Consider the following 22,148-nt stretch of genomic DNA (forward strand, 5'->3'; position numbering starts at 1 on the left):
ATGCTGATGTTCTGGGATTGATTTGCACTTTTCGAGCCCAAGTACGTTTATCTGTAGGAGACAGAACGCGTCTCCTTCCTGAGCGGTATGATGGCATGGTGGTCCCATGGTGTTTATACTTGCGTACTATTGTTTGTACAGATGAACGTGGTACCTTCAGGCGTTTGAAAATTGCTCCCAAGGATGAAACAGACGTGTGGAGGTCTACAATTATTTTTCTGAGGTCTTGGCTGATTTCTTTTGATTTTCCCATGATGTCAAGCAAATAGGCACTGAGTTTGAAGGTAGGTCTTGAAATATATCTACAGGTACACCTCCAATTGTCTCAAATGATGTAAATTTCCTGTCAGAAGCTTCTAAAACCATGGAATTTTCCAAGGTGTTTAAAGGCACAGTCAACTTAGTGTATGTACACTTCTGACCCAGTGGAACTGTGATAGTGAAATAATTTGTCTGTAAACAATTGTTTGAAAAAGTACTTGTCATGCACAAAGTAGATGTCCTAACCGACTTGCCAAAACTATAGTTTGTTAACAAAACATTTGTGGAGTGGTTGAAAAACGAGTTTTAACGACTCCAACCTAAGTGTACGTAAACTTCCGACTTCAACTGTATTAAGGGAATAGGGTGCCATTTGGAAGAAGTGGTCGTATCAATATGGGGATATCAAAATGTGATTCAGCAGCATAGTCTCAGTCAATGATGCCATCTCCTAGTCCCTGTTATGCAGTGTAAGCGTAAAGATAGAATACAATGCCAATTCGATTACAAAGACATTGACACATGGTTATTACACTGAACAAATATGTAAACGCAACATGCAACAATTTGTAAGATTTTATTGAATCGTAGTTAGTATGGAAAGTCAGTTGAAATAAATTCAACAGGCCCTAATATATGGATTTCACATGACTGGGAATACAAATATGCATCTGTTGGTCACAGATAGCTTAAAATAAAAGGTAGGGACGTGGATCAGAGAACCTGTCAGTATTTGGTGTGATGCCATATACGCGATCTGCCCGGTATAGTTGAAAAGGTGAGTCATCCAAGAAGAGCACACTTCTGTAGCGTGCCAAACTGCAGTCAGGTTAAGAGCCTGGTGAGGACGATGAGCATGCAGATGTGCTTCCCTGAGATGGTTTCTGACAGTTTTTGCAGAAATTCTTCGGTTGTGCAAATCCACAGTTTAATCAGCTGTCTGGGTGGCTACACGTGGTCTGCGATTGTGATGCCGGTTGGTCATACTCCCAAATTCTCTGAAACAACGTTGGAGGCTGCTTACAGTAGAGAAATTATCATTAAATTATCTGGCAACAGCTCTGGTGGACATTCCTGCAGTCAGCATGCCCGTTGCATGCCCGATTAACTTGAGAAATCTGTGACTTTGTGTTGTAACAAAACTGCACATTTAGTGGCCTTTTATCGTACCCAGCACAAGGTGCACCTGTGTAATGAGCATGCTGTTTAATCAGCTTCTAAATATACCACACACTAACAAGGACGTATGCAAGTTTGTGTACAAAATTTGACAGAAACAAATGAAACATTCCACCAACACTACGTTGCGTTTTATTTTTTTTTCAGTGTACGTTAAGGCCAGGCTCCACACCCCAGTAGGGCTGTTGTTTTACCTTAATCATATCACAATCAACTTTGACCAGTTGATTGTAGACACAAATATAATATTTTTTTGTATACTTAAAAAAACAAAATATTTTATAAAAATATGCAAATTAGGTGCTATCTGATAAATGCGCATCTTATGCATATTTTCTTCTGGTATAATGAAGCCATTAAAACTATGAAATAACACACATGAAATCATGTAGTAACCAACAAAGTGTTAAACAAATCTAAATATATTTGAGATTCTTCAAAGTAGCCACCATTTGCCTTGATAACAGCATTGCACACTCTTGGCATTCTCTCAACCAGCTTCATGAGGTAGTCACCTGGAATGTGTTTTAATTAATTAGCAGGTGTGCCTTGTTAAAAGTAAATTTGTGGAATTTCTTTCCTTAATACATTTTGAGCTAATCAGTTGTGTTGTGACAAGGTAGGGGTGGTATACAGAAGATAGACCTATTTGGTAAAATACCAAGTCCATATTATGGCAAGAACAGCTCAAATAAGCAAAGAGAAACGACAGTCCATTACTTTAAGACATGAAGGCCTGTCAATCCGGAAATGTCAAGAACTTTGAAAGTTTCTTTTGAGGTGCAGTTGTGAAAATCATCAAGCGCTATGATTAAACAGGCTCTCACAAGGACCGCTACAGGAAAGAAAGACTCAGAGTTACCTCTGCTGCAGAGGATAAGTTCATAAGAGTTACCAGCCTCAGAAACTGAGTTCAAGTAACAGACACATCTCAACATCAACTGTTCAGAGGAGACTGCGTGAATCAGGCCTTCATGGTCAAATTGCTGTAAAGAAACCACTACTAAAGGACACCAATAAGAAGAAGAGACTTGCTTGGGCCAAGAAACGAGCAATGGACATTAGACCGGTGGAAATCTGTCCTTTGGTCTGATGAGTCAAAATGTGAGATTTTTGGTTCAAACCGCCATGTCTTGGTGAGACGCAGAGTATACACGGATGATCTCCCCATGTGTGGTTCCCACCATAAAGCATGGAGGAGGAGGTGTGATGGTGTGGGGGTGCTTTGCTGGTGACACGGTCAGTGATTTATTTAGAATTCAAGGCACACTTAACCAGCATGGCTACCACAGGATTCTGCAGCGATACGCCATCCCATCTGTTTTGCATTTAGTGGGACTATAATTTGTTTTTCAACTGGACAAGGATCCAACACACCTCCAGGCTGTGTAAGGGCTATTTGACCAAGAAGGAGAGTGATGGAGTGCTGCATTAGATTACCTGGCCTCCACAATCACCCGACCTCAACCCAATTGAGATGGTTTGGGATGAGCTGGACTGTAGAGTGAAGGAAAAGCAGCCAACAGGTGCTCAGCATATGTGGGAACTCCTTCAAGACTGTTGGAAAAGCATTCCTCATGAAGCTGGTTGAGAGAATGCCAAGAGTGTGCAAAGCTGTCAAGGCAAAGGGTGGCTACTTTTAAGAATCTCAAATAACACTACTTTTTTGGTTACTATATGATTGAGTGGCCTTACATATGTGTTATTTCATAGTTTTTATGTCTTCACTATTATTCTACAATGTAGATTAAATATTTTTTTCTCATCAATCTGCACACTATACCTCATAATGACAAAGCAAATATAGATTTCTAGAAATGTTTGCAAATGTATACTTATAAAAACCATCGTTGCTGCCCAGCTATTTTCAGGTCTCTCCAGAGATGTTTGATTGGGTCCAAGTCCGGGCTCTGGCTGGGCCACTCAAGTACATTCAGAGACAGTGTCCAGAAGACACTCCTGCATTGTCTTGGCTGTGTGCTTAGGGTAGTTGGAAGGTGAAACTTTGCCCCAGTCCAAGAACCTGCTCCGGAGTGCTCAGGACTTCATCAAGAATCTCTCTGTGCTTTGCTCCGTTCATCTTTCCCTCGATCCTGACTGGTCTCCCAGTCCCTGCTGCTGAAAAACATCCCCACAGCATGATGCTGCCACCACCATGCTTCACTGTAGGAATGGTGCCAGTTTTCCTCCAGAAGTGACACTTGGCATTCAGGCCAAAGAGTTCAATCCTGGTTTCACCAGAGAATCTTGTTTCCCATGGTCTGAGAGTCGTAGGTGCCAACTTCAAGCGGGTTGTCATGTGCCCGTTACTGAGGAGTGGCTTCTGTCTGCCCACTCTAGCATGAAGGCCTGATTGGTGGACTGCTGCAGAGATGGCTGTCCTTCGGGAAGGTTTCCCCATCTCCACAGAGTAACTCTAGAACTCTGTCAGTTTGGCCAGGCTGCCAGCTCTAGGAGTCTTGTGGTTCCAAACTACTTCTATTTTAAGAATGATGGAGGCCTCTGTGTTCTAGGGGACCTTCAATGCTGTAGCAATTTTTTGGGACCATTCCCCAGATCTGTACCTCAACACAATCCTGTCTCGGAGGTCTACGTACAATTAATTTGACCTTGGTTTTTGCTCTGACATGCACTGTCAACTGTGGGACCTTACGTAGACTGGTGTATGTGCCTTCCCAAATCATGCCCAATCAAATTGAATTTACCACGGGTGGACTCCAAGTTGTAGAAACATTTAAAGGATGATCAATGGAAAATGCTTATTTTATAGTCTCATAGCAAAGAGATATATATACAGTGCCTTGCTAAAGTATTCGGCCCCCTTGAACTTTGCGACCTTTTGCCACATTTCAGGCTTCAAACATAGAGATATAAAACTGTATTTTTTTGTGAAGAATCAACAACAAGTGGGACACAATCATGAAGTGGAACAACATTTATTGGATATTTCAAACTTTTTTAACAAATCAAAAACTGAAAAATTGGGCGTGCAAAATTATTCAGCCCCTTTACTTTCAGTGCAGCAAACTCTCTCCAGAAGTTCAGTGAGGATCTCTGAATGATCCAATGTTGACCTAAATGACTAATGATGATAAATACAATCCACCTGTGTGTAATCAAGTCTCCGTATAAATGCACCTGCACTGTGATAGTCTCAGAGGTCCGTTAAAAGCGCAGAGAGCATCATGAAGAACAAGGAACACACCAGGCAGGTCCGAGATACTGTTGTGAAGAAGTTTAAAGCCGGATTTGGATACAAAAAGATTTCCCAAGCTTTAAACATCCCAAGGAGCACTGTGCAAGCGATAATATTGAAATGGAGTATCAGACCACTGCAAATCTACCAAGACCTGGCCGTCCCTCTAAACTTTCAGCTCATACAAGGAGAAGACTGATCAGAGATGCAGCCAAGAGGCCCATGATCACTCTGGATGAACTGCAGAGATCTACAGCTGAGGTGGGAGACTCTGTCCATAGGACAACAATCAGTCGTATATTGCACAAATCTGGCCTTTATGGAAGAGTGGCAAGAAGAAAGACATTTCTTAAAGATATCCATAAAAAGTGTTGTTTAAAGTTTGCCACAAGCCACCTGGGAGACACCCCAAACATGTGGAAGAAGGTGCTCTGGTCAGATGAAACCAAAATTGAACTTTTTGGCAACAATGCAAAACGTTATGTTTGGCGTAAAAGCAACACATCTGAACACACCATCCCCACTGTCAAACATGGTGGTGGCAGCATCATGGTTTGGGCCTGCTTTTCTTCAGCAGGGACAGGGAAGATGGTTAAAATTGATGGGAAGATGGATGGAGCCAAATACAGGACAATTCTGGAAGAAAACCTGATGGAGTCTGCAAAAGACCTGAGACTGGGACAGAGATTTGTCTTCCAACAAGACAATGATCCAAAACATAAAGCAAGATCTACAATGGAATGGTTCAAAAATAAACATATCCAGGTGTTAGAATGGCCAAGTCAAAGTCCAGACCTGAATCCAATCGAGAATCTGTGGAAAGAACTGAAAACTGCTGTTCACAAATGCTCTCCATCCAACCTCACTGAGCTCGAGCTGTTTTGCAAGGAGGAATGGGAAAAATGTCAGTCTCTCGATGTGCAAAACTGATAGAGACATACCCCAAGCGACTTACTCGCAGCAAAAGGTGGCGCTACAAAGTATTAACTTAAGGGGGCTGAATAATTTTGCACGGCCAATTTTTCAGTTTTTGATTTGTTAAAAAAGTTTGAAATATCCAATAGATGTCGTTCCACTTCATGATTGTGTCCCACTTGTTGTTGATTCTTCACAAAAAAATACAGTTTTATATCTTTATGTTTGAAGCCTGAAATGTGGCAAAAGGTCGCAAAGTTCAAGGGGGCCGAATACTTTCGCAAGGCACTGTGTATATATATATATATATATATATATATATATATATATATATATATATATATATATATATATATATTTTACCACTTTTTTTTTTTCTCCCCAATTTCGTGATTTACGATCTTTTCTCATCACTGCAACTCCCCAACGTGCCCGAAAGGCAAAGGTCAAGCCAGCTGCGCCAATGTGTCGGAGGAAACACCGTTCAACTAATGACAAGTCATCCTACAGGCGCCCGGCTCGCCACAAGGAGTCGCTAGAGCGCGATGAGCCATGTAAAGCCCCCCCTAGCCAAACCCTCCACTAACCCAGACGACGCCGGGCCAATTGTGTGCCGCCCTATGGGACTCCCCTAATGACACAGCCTTGGATTGAAACTCAGGCTGTAGTGACGCCGCAACACTGCGATGCAGTGCCTTAGACCGCTGCATCACTCGTGAGGCCTAGCCTAAACATTTTTGTTTTGTTAAAACTCCAGGACCTGACTTGTCGAGAGTAGATTGTGGATAAATACAAAATTATATCTTTCTATTTGTAAAAAACAATCTTTAGCGCATTTTTCAGAGTAAAATGTTATGTAGAACACAAAATTTACAACATATCAAGAATTCTGTCTGGGAAGGTCCGGAGGAGGAGGATAACCACACAAAATTTGGTGAATTCAGATGCTTCTGATGCTGAGAAAAATGAGATGGTGTTTGGGAAGTCTGACTTTTGGGATGCCTAAAGCCTATTTAGACCCAATCAACATGTCTTCATAGTAGGTTCCTAAATGTAGTCCACTTTTTAACATTCTCTGTGAAATGGGCTTTGAAGTTATGTGGAATTCAATGTAGTGAGCTTTGAAATTATTGATGTTTCCATTTTAAAGTGGTTAAAAGTCATAAAAATGGTGATGACGGTAGTATGGTAAATGAAAGAAAATAAACTCAGCAAAAAAAGAAACGTCCTCTCACTGTCAACTGCGTTTATTTTCAGCAAACTTAACATGTGTAAATACTTTTATGGACATAACAAGATTCAACAATTGAGACATAAACTGAACAAGTTCCACAGACATGTGACTAACAGAAATGGAATAATGTGTCCCTGAACAAAGGGAGGGGGGGGGGGGGGGGCAAAATCAAAAGTAACAGTCAGTATGGGATTGAGATCCGGGCTCTTCGCTGGCCGTGGCAGAACACTGACATTTCTGTCTTGCAGGAAATCACGCACAGAACTAGCAGTATGGCTGGTGGCATTGTCATGCTGGAGGGTCATGTCAGGATGAGCCTGCAGGAAGGGTACCACATGAGGGAGGAGGATGTCTTCCCTGTAACGCACAGCGTTGAGATTGCCTGCAATGACAACAAGCTCAGTCCGATGATGCTGTGACACCCGAGACCACGACCGACCCGCCACCTCCAAATCGATCCCGCTCCAGAGTACAGGCCTCGGTGTAATGCTCATTCCTTCAAAGGTAAACGCGAATCCGACCATCACCCCTGGTGAGACAAAACCGCGACTCGTTAGTGAAGAGCACTTTTTGCCAGTCCTGTCTGGTCCAGCAACGGATGGTTAATGCCCATAGGTGACGTTGTTGCCGGTGATGTTTGGTGAGGACCTGCCTTACAACAGGCCTACAAGCCCTCAGTCCAGCCTCTCTCAGCCTATTGCAGACAGTCTGAACACTGATGGAGTGATTGTGCGTTCCTGGTGTAACTCGGGCAGTTGTTGTTGCCATCCTGTACCTGTCCCGCAGGTGTGATGTTCGGCAGTACCGATCCTGTACAGGTGTTGTTATACGTGGTCTGCCACTGCGAGGATGATCAGCTGTCTGTCCTGTCTCCCTGTAGCGCTGTCTTATGCATCTCACAGTACGGACATTGCATTTTATTTCCCTGGCCACTTCTGCAGTCCTCATGCCTCCTTGCAGCATGCCTATGGCACTTTCACGCAGATGAGCAGGGACCCTGGGCATCTTTCTTTTGGTGTTTTTCAGAGTCCGTAGAAAAGCCTCTAGTGTCCTAATTTTTCATAACTGTGACTTTACAGTTTACAGAAGGTAGGCAATTAAAGGGTTTAAACACCGTTCCACAGGTGCATGTTCATTAATTGTTTATGGTTCATTGAACAAGCATGGGAAACTGTGTTTAAACCCTTTACAATGAAGATCTGTGAAGTTATGTGGATTTTTACGAATTATCTTTGAAAGACAGGGTCCTGAAAAAGAGACGTTAATTTTTTTGCTGAGTTTATAACTTTCATTAAGTTGTTTTCATTGTTAGGTTTACTTTTTGAAAATACTAATGTCAATGGAACAAAATACCAAGAAATCTAAAAATTGATAGGTAGATGCATAAATGTAATTTCGGTCTGTGGTGCCTGGCCTTAAATGATTTCAGCCTGGCTAGGACAGTGAACCGATATCACTATATTATTAATTTTATAAATTTATTTTGGGAGATGATAAATCCTTAGCAATACTTTGAAGACATTTGCAGGAGATGAGTCTGCAAAAGTCCTGAAATTTTTTCCCCATCTTTTTCTTCAGCCAATACAACAAAGGGCACTAAGGAACACAATAGTCGGAAGTCTCTGCAGAGTCATGTGTAGGTCTGGAGGTCCTGGGTTTCTGTCAAGGAAAAGGCGATGTTCCTACTGTTCCTGATAATTTATGGTACACTGAGCTGTGTCTATGATACCACAGCGACTCAAGTTGATCCTGTTGACTGTGGTGAGGTCAAAGAGAACTGTAGCTGCGTCACAATGCTTCTCCCCCCTCGCTATGCCTCTGGGGTCACAGCTGAGGAGGTCTGGAGAGTGTAGGGGTCATGGGCAACTGGGGAGAGGCAAGGACAGTAGCTCAGAGAGACACACCATTCGGTCTGGTCCTGGTCACAAACACACTTTGCTGGTTCTCTACCACTGCACATTCCTATGGCTTCTGATGTTGATGCCATAAAAAAAACTATGGTCAGTTTACTTGTTTTCTGTTGTACTGTATGCACTGAATGCGAGTCTAATGTAATGTGATTGCTTATGCTGACTCTCCGTAACATGCAGATCCTTACTATGTGGTGAGGTAGGACTTCCTTGCTGTTCTTACGGACTATGTCTTCTCTGTTTTAGGATGGCTCGTTGGGAACCTTTGAGGACTTGGCTCAGGAGTACTCAGAGTATTACAGCACTTCTCTCGCTGACGTCCAAGACAGAATGGAGGAGATCTGCAAACGCAAACTTGTACAAATTGCAGAGTCAGAGATGGTACGATCATATATTACATGTTCAGTGTGATACAGAATATGTTTTTTCCATCTGCGGATACCCACTTTGCACAGACTTTGTTCTAATTAAAATGATGTGGAGGAAGCCTTTAGAAATGTGGTTTTCATTTAAATCCTCTAATATGTGTGTGAGTTTAGGGTGACATGTTACATTTTTGTCCATTTCATTTATCAAGATATTTATGTTTTGAAATGCTGATTGACTCAGATGTTGTCATTCCTTAATTTGCCTCTGTGCGTTTCAGGAAAAGGTTGACTTAGTGACCACATCACTGCAGCTTCGCTCACAGATCCAGGTGACGGACTCCTATTCCCCCTATTGGTTTTGACCCTATTGTATGTTCACCCTCTGGGAGGAGGGATTTCCTCAGCCCTGGTCCTGCAGACATCAGAGCTGCTATGAACCAGATCACAGCCCTGTCATTATGGCATTATAACATCTTGGTTGTCCTTGATCACAAATTCCCGTTTCACTGTCTGTAATGGAAACTCTGTGGCCTTGTTATTTGTAATGCATACTGTTAATATGTGTCCGGAAATAACGTTTAGAAAAAATGTGTGCTGTAGCCTTTTTGTGGCCAATGAGATGCACATTAAGAGTTCCAAACCAATATGCCTGCCAGTAAGCTAGACTGTGGTTCCTCGAAGTTTGTCAGTTTCCATTGCCTTCCTGCCTGTCTGACTGCCTGCCTGTCTGACTGCAGTGTTCTGTTCTCTACAGGATTCGCTAGGGCTGAGCAGCAGTAGCGCTGTGTCCACACCCGAGACAGAGAGAAGGTAAGGCCGTAGAGATACTGAAGCTGTTATTCTGTAGTCGTCAACGGTATTGTCTCCCCTTTGTGTGGAGTGTATCATGTGTTATATTGTGATGTCCTCATGCTGTATGTAGTTGAATTGGTGTTGTCGAACAGTGACGTAGGAAAGTCATAGAAGTCCCATACATTGTCTTCATGTCCTAGTGAAATTAGTTATGTCTTTCTATAAATTGACAAACTCCTGGGAGGTATTTGGGCGACTCTAAAGAAGTGGTGTAAATTGCTGACCCACCCCAAAGAAACTAAAATGGTTAAGTCTCCAAACGTACGTCATGATATATGTTCTAATTAATTCCAAGGCAAAAACAAACATATATTTTTAATCAATATAGCACAAAGTCATTGTTTATACACCTATATATATTAAGGTGGAGGTCCCAACCCCGGATTCCTAAACACAATTCATGATTTTAGATGTAAAATGAATTACACTTATTTCAGTAGACCATCTTGAATTGTTATATTATTACATTTGAAAGAAAACTGACCTAATAATTAGTTTTGTATATTTTTAAGCATGTGAAAAAATATGTAAAAAACATATGCTGTCCTACCTTTTTGATGGCACTACCGAAACACACCCATTTGAAAGACTGTAGAATGAATGTGCCTTAAGCCACACCCATACACATATCACCAGGTGATATACACCCCTCTCCAGCATGGCCACATGGTGAGTAGTCTTATCTGCAAACATTGTGGAGAAAATTTGTGAGCAAGTTGCTCCATCTTCATGTCTCTTTAAGAGGTGTCCCCACCGAACATCTAATACTTCAAGAAATATGTCAAGTACGGTTTTGAGACAAAAATATATGTTTGCTGGGATGTACATCTGATACATTAAAGCTCGCCAGGCATATGCTCGCTATGGGGATTCATTAAATGGATGCTTCAGGATTTTGGCAATGAAGCCCTTTTTATTTAAGAAACGTGTTGGAAATTCCAACTGGTTTGCATAGTCAACTTACACACAGCACTGACACACACACACTTACCTGACCAGACATGCCACCAGGGGTCTTTTCACAGTCCCCAGGCCCAGAACACATTCAAGGAATCATACAGTTTTATACAGAGCAATGTAATGGAACTCCATGACATATTTTATAGCATAGTGAACAGCAAACCTGGTTGAAATAAATAAAACGACACTTCACGGCACAGCGCCTCTCCCCCATGTGACCTACTTGTGTGTATGTACTGACGTGTGTTAACTCATAGATGCACACACACACACTACATCTTAATGTTTTTAAATGTATGCAAATGGTCAAGTCTTTTGTCTAATGTATTTTTGGTGATATGTCTGACACCAGTAAGACTAGCTGTCGCTAAATGGGGATCCTAATCAATCAAAATCCAATCTCTATCCCCTGAGTCAGACGAACTCGTGGATACCATTTTTATGTCTCTGCGTCCAGTTTGAAGGAAGTTGCTTGTTTTTTTTATTTATTAGGCACGTGGGAATTTAACCGCAAAATGTATTTTTATGTGTACCATGTCATCACGCACATCCTTTTATCCGCAACAAGATAATTTGATGGAAACACAGCTATGGTGGAAAAATGCGCATATTGTTTTTATGCAGATTTTTTAGAATATTTTCATAAAATCTGTTGCCAATTGGATGGAAACCTAGCTTATGATTGACTTTTGATTGTTAGTCCACTGTATTATTTTACATTTTTCTTTATCTTAAATGTTCTACATTTAAACACACAGGTAATTATTTATACATTTGATTATTTTTTTGAATTATTGAAGGACAGGGACATCCATAAGGTGCCAACATGTCAAAGTACAGCAGACAGTAAGAGAGGACAGAGAGTTTAAAAACGGACCCTGTGCAATATCAAGAATATCTGATATAGAAATAAATGCTAGAAGGAAGGAAGAGGGAAAGTAAGTCAAATTTTGTGAAATATTTATCTGAGGGGGAGAAGAGGTGCATGAGGGCAGGAGTGAAAAGGCAGACGCAGACAGAAAGACGTGTCTTTTAATGATGTGAATCACATGTGCCCCATTCGATATGGAAGCAATTAGGTTCAAAATGTATACGCCAGGTCACAACCGAAGAAACAACCGACAACTACGTTGTCACTACCAACGCGCCTAATAGTTTGCCACAAATAAGATGGGAAAAGTGACCATTTTTAAAATCTAACTTGACATAATTAGATGTGTAAGTAATTCAATCAATACGTTTCATAAAATCAACATTGAACATTTTACAGGGAAAAATAGAGACAATATTTCTCTAAATGACATTTTAAGGTTTTTAAAGTCAGTTTAAAAGTCATGTTTTTTACTCTTTGGTAAATATTGTATGCTAATAAAATGAATCTGTAATCAAAAATGTATCAAAATATGCTACTGTGCGTGGTTCTCCCTTTATTGCAACTTTTCACTATGTTTCGGTAGTGACACATTTAGTGGGATGTAAGGGATTCAGGACAAGATTTCACATATGCAATGCAAAGTTTTAGTATTTAACATATACTGTATGTTTCCACCACTTCTGTAGAATGACCCTCGTAGGACAGGACAGACGGTCATTCCCTTTCATACATTATCCCCATAGGTTCTGTCTCAAATGACACCCTATTCCCTATTTAGTGCACTTCTTTTGAGGCCCACAGGGTGCTATCTGGTCAATAGGGTGCCATTTGGCATGCAGCCCCTAGTCAGTGTGAGGAAATGTTTCATACTTCCTGTCCTGATGACCTCCAGCCACCTTTATGAAGTGTTCCTTTGCTAGTATACCAACAGGAAACGTCCTGTCCTTCCCCCTATTGTGTGTTTGGAGATGGTCATATTGTGAACGCAGGGGAATTGGTGAGAGAAATAAGGGAGGAAAGGAGGAATCTGGGTAATGAGTAATAACGTGGTACTATACACTCAGCGGGGTGTCTGCAACACCAGATTTAAGTTTGTTTACTTGGCTAGTTACACCTTTAGCTTTAGCATTGTCCAGGGCAAAACAATGAGAGGAGTAGTAACTCCTGTTAGCATGCTCTAAAAAGTAAGCCCAAATCACCTCAAAGTAACATGACTTCATACAGTATGCTGGTTTTGAGTAGCCACCTCTGAGAATTGGTTCCCTTCATAAACTACCAGAACACAAGAGCCTTGATTTCTACTAATCTTGCTGAGGGAAAGGTTGTACAGCACTGGGCTTGCTGTGACTTTAGGAAAGGCACCCTCTTGTGGCCACCTGTAGAACTGTGTCGATGGGGAATGATAGTTGTTGCTGATTGCTAGAGACGATCAGCTGATGTCAGAGGAGAGATTGGGAGAGAGAGAGTGGTGCGAGACAGAGAGTGAGGAGCCAGGCCGACCGGTAGACACAGAAAGCGCAAGTGTGAGAGAGTTGGCGAGGGAGACAACAGCGATAGAGAAACAAATATGAGCGCGAGAGGGTAATGTGGAGGCCACGTGAAGCGCTGTAGTGTTGAAGTGAGTGCAGTCAGTAAAACCCAGGCAGTCGGGGTAGTGAAAAGCCTCTATTGTTGTTGAGAGATCCTCAGTGATCTGACCTCCAGTCTAGCAGACTGACAGCGTGATGTTTTCCCATCTGGACTGACCACTGGGAACGGCCCCCACTAACACCACACTGTACTGGCCGAGTCCAGTGGCACGAGGAACAGTGCACGTTTGTGAGGGATACGGTAGTGCCTATTTGTTAGGGACAGTGCACGCGTCTGTAATTCTTGAACAGGGACAGCAAACTCAGTGGATGAAGGGGTGTTTTGTTTGAAGACGGTACAGTAGGATAGCAGCAGTACAATGAAGAAAATTGCATTGGAAAACAGGTGATGATGATGATGATGTCTGTGACTGGACTCTGCATCTTTTTATTTCTTGGATTGTGTTTTTTTTGTTTGTGCCACCTGTCTTGTTTTTGATTCAATCTTGGTTTATTTTTAGGTTGTCCGTGCATAAATCAAGTTCTGAGGATGCGTCAGGGGGTATGTTTATTTTTTTTTAATCATCAGTTCTGTAGTTTGATGGGTCTTGGTCAAATATCATGTAATCACTTGACATTTTAAATTGTGTGTAACTACAAACACAACTGTTGTCATTGTGTCTGACTACAAATTTACTACAATAGTACCTCATTTGAAGATTGAACTTGGACAGTTTTGTTTTTATCACAATTGAGACACAATTTAATGTGTGTTTATATTTTGGAATAACTACATATGCATAACCTAAAAAACCATCTACATATTTTGAAAGTTTGCTAGGGGTAGCCATTGTATGGGGCAGTGTGGTTTTTACCTGTTTTAAACCCTACTGTACCTCCTTGTTTAGGAAAATGGGACGGAAAGAGACCGAAAAACAAGTCATTCTGGCAGAATTTCCGGAAGTCGCAGAAAGGTGTCGTGCGGCAGACCACAAGAGGTATGTTTTTCTTCTGGATACATCCTCCGTCTTTACCCAAACTATTTCTGATCACACAAGTCAGGGAATTGCGTCCCATTCTCACTGCATCTGGGGGTTTTTTGGATCTCATTTTGTATTTTTCATGTGTTTATTGAAAGGGATTGCACTGAAATGAAGGGAAGACTGGTAAGCGGGAAGTGTATAGGAGAGAGTTGGGACTGGTATCTGATCCCGCACGGCATGTCCTGTGGGGCGGCGGTAAACATGAATATAAACAAAACGTATTTGCAGATCTCCTGATATACCTGACAAATATTGAAAACTGCTCAAAATCTTTTCAGAATACAATAAAATCTCAGTATATAACATTTATGTATAAAAAAAATAATAATAATGACAGTAGAATATATTTTTTTAAAGAGCTCACTATCTACAGCAATCATTTAAGTGGACCACAAAAAATATAAAATACTTCCGATGCATAATGGGGCGGCAGGGTAGCCTAGTGGTTAGAGCGTTGGACTAGTAACCGGAATGTTGCAAGTTCAAATCCCCGAGCTGACAAGGTACAGAGCTGTCATTCTGCCCCTGAACAGGCAGTTAACCCACTGTTCCTAGGCCGTCATTGAAAATAAGAATTTGTTCTTAACTGACTTGCTTAGTTAAATAAAGGTATATAAAAAAAATTAAATAAGTGACAACAAATATATAAAGAGAACTGTATTCCATTACTCATTCATATGAAAGCATATCTAATTAAATGGAATAATCTTTCCTTAAATCTCACAGGTAGAATAAACCTCTTTAAAATGGCTTTGCGACCCACAGTTTTGTATTCATTTTCGGTAATACAAATTACCCCACAAAATACATTCTTTTAAAAAGTATACTCGGTCATAACAGACTTTATACGGTGCAAATAAAATTCATAGAATTTAAAAAGGAAAGTTTTACATCTTCTGAAGTCTAAGGGTGATTTTAACCTTCCAGACTTGAAATTGTATCAACTCGCTACCCAAGGCTTTTAATCACGACATATAGTTAAATGCACTAAAGAGGAACAATGGGCACATATTGAAAATGTGCATGTTCATCCCCAGAATCTTTTTACATGTGTATTTTCAAGGATAAAGCTAAGAACATTAACTTCATAGTTAAGAACCCTATAACAATATGGAAGAAAATGAAACATATTCTACAAGAACCAATATCACATCCCTAAAAACACATCCTTATGGAACAATCATTTGATAGTGTTTCAGAATTCACAGATAAATTGGTCCAAATGGAAAACTAAAAGCATAGAAATTGTAAATGAATTTTGAACTGACCAGTTTCAAATACGTGCAACTTAAAAGTTACATATCACAAAATGTCTGAGCAATCTTGAGAGAATCTTATTTGAGTCAGAAAAGGATGTTCATTTGATAGGCAAGAGATACAAAACCTTGCAGAGAGCCTATCCAACTGACAATCTCTTAGGAAATATAAACTATTGGAACCAATAACTATTTTTGGCATAAAATGGAGGGAAAGTTGGAGCTTATCTAACAAAATTACAGTTAATGAAAATGTACCCTTAATACAGTATAAACTAATGTATAGAATTTATTACACACATTTCACAAATTCTACAGCACAATGGTAGAGTCATGTTTTAAGTGTAAAACTAATAAGACTCAATAATCCATGCTTTCTGGGAATGCTATAAAGTGTGGAAGTTGTGGGCGGAGCATTCCATAACTTACAATCTAAATGTACTTTTAATCTCTGTATACTTGAAGACATGGCATATGGGGGTGTAGTGAGATACCCGATGGGTTGGACGGTTCTCTACTAGTCACTCATCTCGAGAAAAGGTTTACTAAAAACCTTAGAATTCAATGAATCCGCCATCATTAACACAATGGAAAAATCAAACGATTTACGGAGAGAAACAAAATGGTGCCGTTTCAGGCCATGTGGCAAACAATGCAGGCACTAGGGACGGTGTGTGAGCATGTGGGTCTGGGCGGAAGAGATGTCGTCGTTGTTTGCGTTGAAGTTGTTGTTCATATATGTTTGTTGGTATTTGGTGTGTGTGGGGGGGGGGGGAGATAATACATTTAAATATGATTTAAAAAAAGAAATAAGTGTTGAGATGTACAATCTCATTTTCAATAGTGTAAAAAAATATATATTTAAAAAATGCACACGATACTTAGTAACAAGAATAATATGGCAACTACTGTCTAACAATGACATAATACGTATTTTAAACTTACATTAACAGAAAAGTTGTACAACTACAAATAGGCCTACAACTAACAAAAACAACTGCTGCAACTACTAATACAACTAAGTACCTATAATATACACAGTACATACATATTTACAAATATCTACACATGTTGATGTTTCTATGAGTTAAAAACACAGTTTGTTCCTAACATTTGAAAAAGGGTTTTTCTTAAATTCCCTGTCTTCTATTTACCAGGTGAGGACATAGGTTTTGTAGCCAGTGACATCACTATGAGTGATGAAGAGCGCATCCAGCTGATGATGATGGTCAAGGAGAAGATGATAAGCGTGGAGGAGGCCTTGGCAAGGGTATGGTGATGTCACGTCCTGTCTTCCTACCGTATGATGTATTTTCCTCCAGATACTGTACTGGATATCTTTTCTCAGGATGTACTGTAGGAGTCCTCTGCAATTACTGGATATTGAGCATCTCGGTAGGATTTATAACGAGGGAATACAAGTCTGATTTGATCACGTATTGATTGTGCTTCTTTAGCTCTTATCGTGCCATATTGGATACTTATCGAGTCTCCTTCTCCTCTCCCCTCTCCTCCTCACAGCTGAAAGAGTTTGAGAGCCAGAGCAGACAGAACTGCAGCACTGATCTTACAGAATGGCCTGATGCGCCCAGTCCAACCCTGAACGAGTCCTCCAACTGCAATGTAAGTGTCGCTGATAACCCATGGATATAAGAGTGTTGTCACTCTGTATGGATTTGGTGTGTTTGGAGTATACCGTATGCGCTCATCGTTCTGCCATCTAACAAGGCTAGTTAGGTGTTTATGACCCCCCTCTGTCTCTCTCTGTGTGGTGTAACCTGCAACCTGCCCACTCCAGGCCCTTTCCCAACAGGCAGCCCTCTATTCATCCCAGTCAAAGCACCTGCTTAACCCCCTATTGTGTTGCTGTGAGTGGGTAGATTCAGCACTGTGCTGTGTTATGCAGGCCACAGCTCTTTTCTGCATGGTTGGGGTGATTAGGGGGCTCAGGTCCAGCCCACATATTTCAGATTCATCTGGATGGCCTCACTCTGTTTCTCGCTCTGTCATCTCTTCCCACGGCCATTTTCTCTATCCTCCTACTGTCACTTAAAAAAAATACAATTCTAAACCTAATTCTCTGTTTGTAGTGTATCCCCATCAAAACCAAAGCGTTTGCGCTTTTGAGCTTTAAATTGATGCACATTTTCCTGGAGACTTCACTTGTTTTCCTGCTAGTTCTTGGCTCCATGTTGTGGCTACAGCTTCTGACTTCAACTTTATCTTCCAATTATTAGAACATACATACTGTTCTTTATCATAATTTGAGTTTGCTCAATAAGAATGTACAACTATAGTTCTGTAAATAATAGAGTACTCTCTCAAATTTTTTTTTTTATCTTATCTCTTTTTTTTTGCCAAGATGAAACCTGCTCTAGACGGGCAGAATAGGCATTATATTTAATGGTTCAAGATGCTATGCGTACTGTGATGTAGCCTGTATGAAAACCCCTGAATCAGGTGGACATTTTTATCTCACCAAGATGAGATGCTCTGTGACAAGATGACAAGATGAGCCCATGTGGTCAGACGTGTGCTGGGCTATATTTAAGAAATGATAACCATGGTTTCTTTTTCTCCTCTGGTCCACAGCTGTAGCTTTCACATCTGGTTTCTTTCTCACTAACTCTGGTGAGCTGTAGCACATTCAGCATGTCATCATAAGCACATAAGAAGGACGTGGGAAAGTGTCTGATTTGATAGCTGTGGCGTGCTGAACTATTGATCCACTGTGAATAAACTGATGTTTTTTTTCTTCTGACCACTGTCCCAGGCACTACATATGAGATGGTATTTTGGTCTGACACTTCTAACTACTCTGACCTTTTTTTTTCATGTAGATGGGGGGGGGGGGGTATTCCAGCTTGAAAACCTTTCGTTTTCTAGCATAAACCACAGAGTCAAACAGGCCGACCACAGTGCCTATAGTCAAACAGGCCGACCACAGTGTCTATACATAGGCTGCAGGTCTACACTCTGGATTGATACTTTGTTATTTTATATTGAGGTCATATGCTGCATGCAGTCTCTACCTTAACAATAATAGAGCTATGTTCTCATTATGCATTTCTCGGAAAGGGTGAAGAATCGCACTAAGACTAACTTTAACTTATAAACAGGTCAAACGTACATTATTTTCACAGGTTCCATTTTCCTAGTTTTAAGGCTTCAGAGCTCTACTGACTGACTCTTTATCATCCTCACCCACTCTGTAACTGGGTCTCCTCTCCTTCCAACCCGGTTCGTCTGTTCATCTTCAGCCAGGTGAGCAGTCGGAGGGTGAACAGGAGGAGCCTGGGACGTTCAGACGGCTCCATAAGCTGGTCGGCTCCACTCGCAGGGTCCGCAAGAAACTCCTCAAGATCGACGAGTCCAAGAAGCCTGAGTCTGACGGTGAGACGGGTCACTGCAGGAGTCTTATGATAAGCCCAAACACTCTTAGTCCCCATAGGAGAGCCCTATTGAGAACCCTATGTGGAAAGGAAAGGATTCCACCTGGAACCAAAAGGGGTTCTTCAAAGGGTTCTCCTATGGGGACAGCCAAAGAACCTTTTTTGGTTCTAGATAGCACCTTTTTTTCAACAAGTGTAGGGTGAAGATTAGGGCAAGACCATAGTGCAGCAGATATGATTTGGACAAGTCTCATTAGGGTCCAGATGTGACGCTTTAAATAGACTGTAGTCTATACCCAACAAATTATGTTGTTGTTCTCTAGAGGTCTTCACTTGGCTTGTTTAAAAAAGACTACTACTACTAATCCAAGTTGAGTTGTCATCCATTACACATCACATTGTCTTGCGATTCCCTGACTCTGCCACAAACCTGTCCTTACTCCTGTCACCTCCCCTGTCCTTCCCAGAGTCTCTGAGTATGGTTGGGCCTGTCCTGGGTGATGCCATGTCCTCTCTGTCCCTGTACTCTGGGGTTCAGAAGAAGCAGTCTGGCGGGTGTCACCACGTTGACTCCCTGGCCTCTGCCTTGCGCGACCAGCTGACTCATGACCTTCGAGACTCAGACAGCCTGACCACCTCCCCCTCCTCCTCCTCCTCCTTGGACACCTGCAGCAGCAACACACACACCCGCAGCCTGGATACAGTCTCCAGCACCAGCCAGCGACTGTCCACAGCCTTCAGTAAGACAGGTGAAGGAAGTGTCACAATTTTCTTCAGGAAAATTACCCTTTCTATGAAGATGTGTTGCTATGACAAAATTGAAACCAAGCTTCAATTGCTACTTATATCCCAGTTATTTTTTTTACGTGATCTATTTTTGGTTCCAAGTACCCTTCATTTATTTAAGCAAGATGATAAGAGTTGAGCACGTTCTCTCCTTTTACCTGATGATGTAGGAGGATCCAGCCCAGCCTGTAGCCCAGGGAGATGCCCCAGTGGCGACGTGAGGGCCGGGGGTAGTGGTTCTTCCCTGTCAGAGATAGAGGTTGGTGGTGGAGAGGATGGACCCAGGATGGCCCGGTCAGTCACGGATGGAGAGATCAGGAGAGTAATCGGCCCACTCAGCTACCATGGGGTGAGTAATGTTTGGCCAGATCCCAAATGGCAACCTATTCCCTATATAGTGCACTACCCACATGGCTCTGGTCAAAAGCAGAACACTATATAGGGAATAGGGTGCCGTTTAGGAATTAGTGTATGCACTGTGTAGTTTCTATATCTTTCGTCGGGGACAGTTTAGCCTGGGTGCCAGTCTGTCTCCCTTGCCAACTCCTTGTGGAATTGTAATGTTTGGCTTGACAATGACAGCAATTGAGTTGGCATGAGCACAAACAAATCTGGGACCAGGCTAGGACCGGTTAGATCTTCATTCAGCCCAAAACTATCGTCACAATGAACCACACTGTCGTATGTGCTTGATTGATTAACCTGTCAATATCTCCATTTGGAAGTGATAGTTTTAAGGTGGTTTATTGATTTCCTCCTTTGTTTCACAGAGAACCTGTAGCTTTGGTGGGTTTGATCTGACCAACCGGTCTCTGCACATGGTCACCGGAGATCAGGACCTCACTGTAAGTAGTTTAACAATCATTTGAATCATTTTTTGTTTTCCAATGCTTTTGTTTCCAGACCTCCCATACTTCATACTAATTTTAGAACAAAGATGGGGATGCCAGTGTGAAAGGTGTAGTCAAGTCTCCACAGACGAACCATCGAATCTCTTTGGGCAAGAAAGTGAAGTCTGTGAAAGAAACCATGAGAAAACGCATCTCCAAGAGATACCACTGCGCTCTCTCTGAACAGGTACGTCAGACTCAATGCAAATCGTATGCAAAATGACCCAGTGGTCAAACCGTACTTACAATCTAGCTCGTGTCCCTGGTGGAAATTCGTGGGCTTGGTTCATGACGATTGAGAGATTAAGCTGGAGGGAACGTGTAGTAACCATGTAATAAATCTGTAGTTTGGTCTTCTTGCCTTCCAGTTAAGCCCAGACCGTATGTCCAGCGGGCCCCATTCCCCCCACAGCCACACAGACACAGAGTCACTGGAGAAAATCAAGCTGAAGGCTGGAGGGTCAGTGGAGAGCCTGAGGAGCTCCCTCAGCGGACAGAGCTCCATGAGTAAGTACCACCTGTGTTTGGGGGTAGGTGTGGGGGTCTGTCTGGGTCCACATTTATTTGTCTTGTATGTGGCCTATATTCAGCTTAATTCCAAAGTGAAACTGTTATTTACAGTGACCAGCAGGCAGAGCAGACAACTCTTGCATGTTCATTTTCCATAGATCTCGATGTGGTTTAGATCCTTTTGAATGACCCTCTCATCTCTTGTTGTTTACAGGTGGTCAGACAGTGGGCACCACAGACTCTTCCAACAGCAACAGAGAGAGTGTGAAGTCTGAGGATGGAGAGGAGGATGAACTTCCCTACAGAGGACCCTTCTGTGGTCGAGCTATGGTGCACACTGACTTCACCCCCAGCCCCTACGACACTGACTCTCTCAAACTGAAGGTAATACACACACACACACACACACACACATATATATATATATATATATATATATATATATATATATATATATATATATATATATATATCTCATTATCCAAATGGACCAATCAGTGTTTGTCCTTGTTTTGCAGAGAGGTGATGTGATTGACATCATCAGCAAGCCTCCAATGGGGACGTGGATGGGCCTGCTGAACAGTAAGGTGGGAACATTTAAGTTCATCTACGTGGACGTTCTGGCTGAGGAGGAAGACAAACCTAAGCACATCCGACGGAGGAGGAAGGGACGGCAGCCCAAACCCACATCTGTTGAGGAACTCCTGGAACGCATCAACCTCAAAGTAATGACTAGACTAGTACAGTATAAACACAGACAAACTCACACACTCATAGTGTGAGAGTTATACTCATAGTAACAACCCTACAGTAATTGTAGACACTCACACACTTGAATGCTGTTAATATCCTCCTCCTTTTGTGATGTATAGAGGTGAAGTCAGAAATGTACATACACTTAGGTTGGAGTCATTAAAACTCGTTTTTCAACCACTCCACAAATGTCTTGTTAAC

At 41.7% G+C, this 22,148-nt stretch overlaps 1 protein-coding gene across 3 annotated transcripts in view; it reads left to right on the forward strand.

The window, feature by feature from the left end:
* Positions 1-22,148, forward strand: part of LOC139374981 (SAM and SH3 domain-containing protein 1-like) — a 39,893-nt gene that overhangs the window by 9,145 nt on the left and 8,600 nt on the right. For 2 of the 3 annotated variants that reach the window (XM_071116282.1, XM_071116283.1), the window contains exons 2-16: positions 8,942-9,076; positions 9,342-9,392; positions 9,818-9,873; positions 13,839-13,879; positions 14,226-14,315; positions 16,774-16,886; positions 17,138-17,239; positions 18,877-19,009; positions 19,476-19,757; positions 19,965-20,143; positions 20,565-20,639; positions 20,725-20,871; positions 21,053-21,191; positions 21,409-21,578; positions 21,713-21,919. In XM_071116282.1, coding sequence (XP_070972383.1) covers positions 9,026-9,076; positions 9,342-9,392; positions 9,818-9,873; positions 13,839-13,879; positions 14,226-14,315; positions 16,774-16,886; positions 17,138-17,239; positions 18,877-19,009; positions 19,476-19,757; positions 19,965-20,143; positions 20,565-20,639; positions 20,725-20,871; positions 21,053-21,191; positions 21,409-21,578; positions 21,713-21,919 — 1,836 coding nt within the window. In that variant the 5' untranslated portion in view covers positions 8,942-9,025. The remainder of the gene's footprint in view (positions 1-8,941; positions 9,077-9,341; positions 9,393-9,817; positions 9,874-13,838; positions 13,880-14,225; positions 14,316-16,773; positions 16,887-17,137; positions 17,240-18,876; positions 19,010-19,475; positions 19,758-19,964; positions 20,144-20,564; positions 20,640-20,724; positions 20,872-21,052; positions 21,192-21,408; positions 21,579-21,712; positions 21,920-22,148) is intronic. The other variant, XM_071116284.1, reaches the window with a different exon arrangement.

The sequence above is a fragment of the Oncorhynchus clarkii genome, chromosome 19 (genome assembly GCF_045791955.1).
Source record: "Oncorhynchus clarkii lewisi isolate Uvic-CL-2024 chromosome 19, UVic_Ocla_1.0, whole genome shotgun sequence".
In the NCBI taxonomy this organism is placed as follows: Eukaryota; Metazoa; Chordata; class Actinopteri; order Salmoniformes; family Salmonidae; genus Oncorhynchus; species Oncorhynchus clarkii.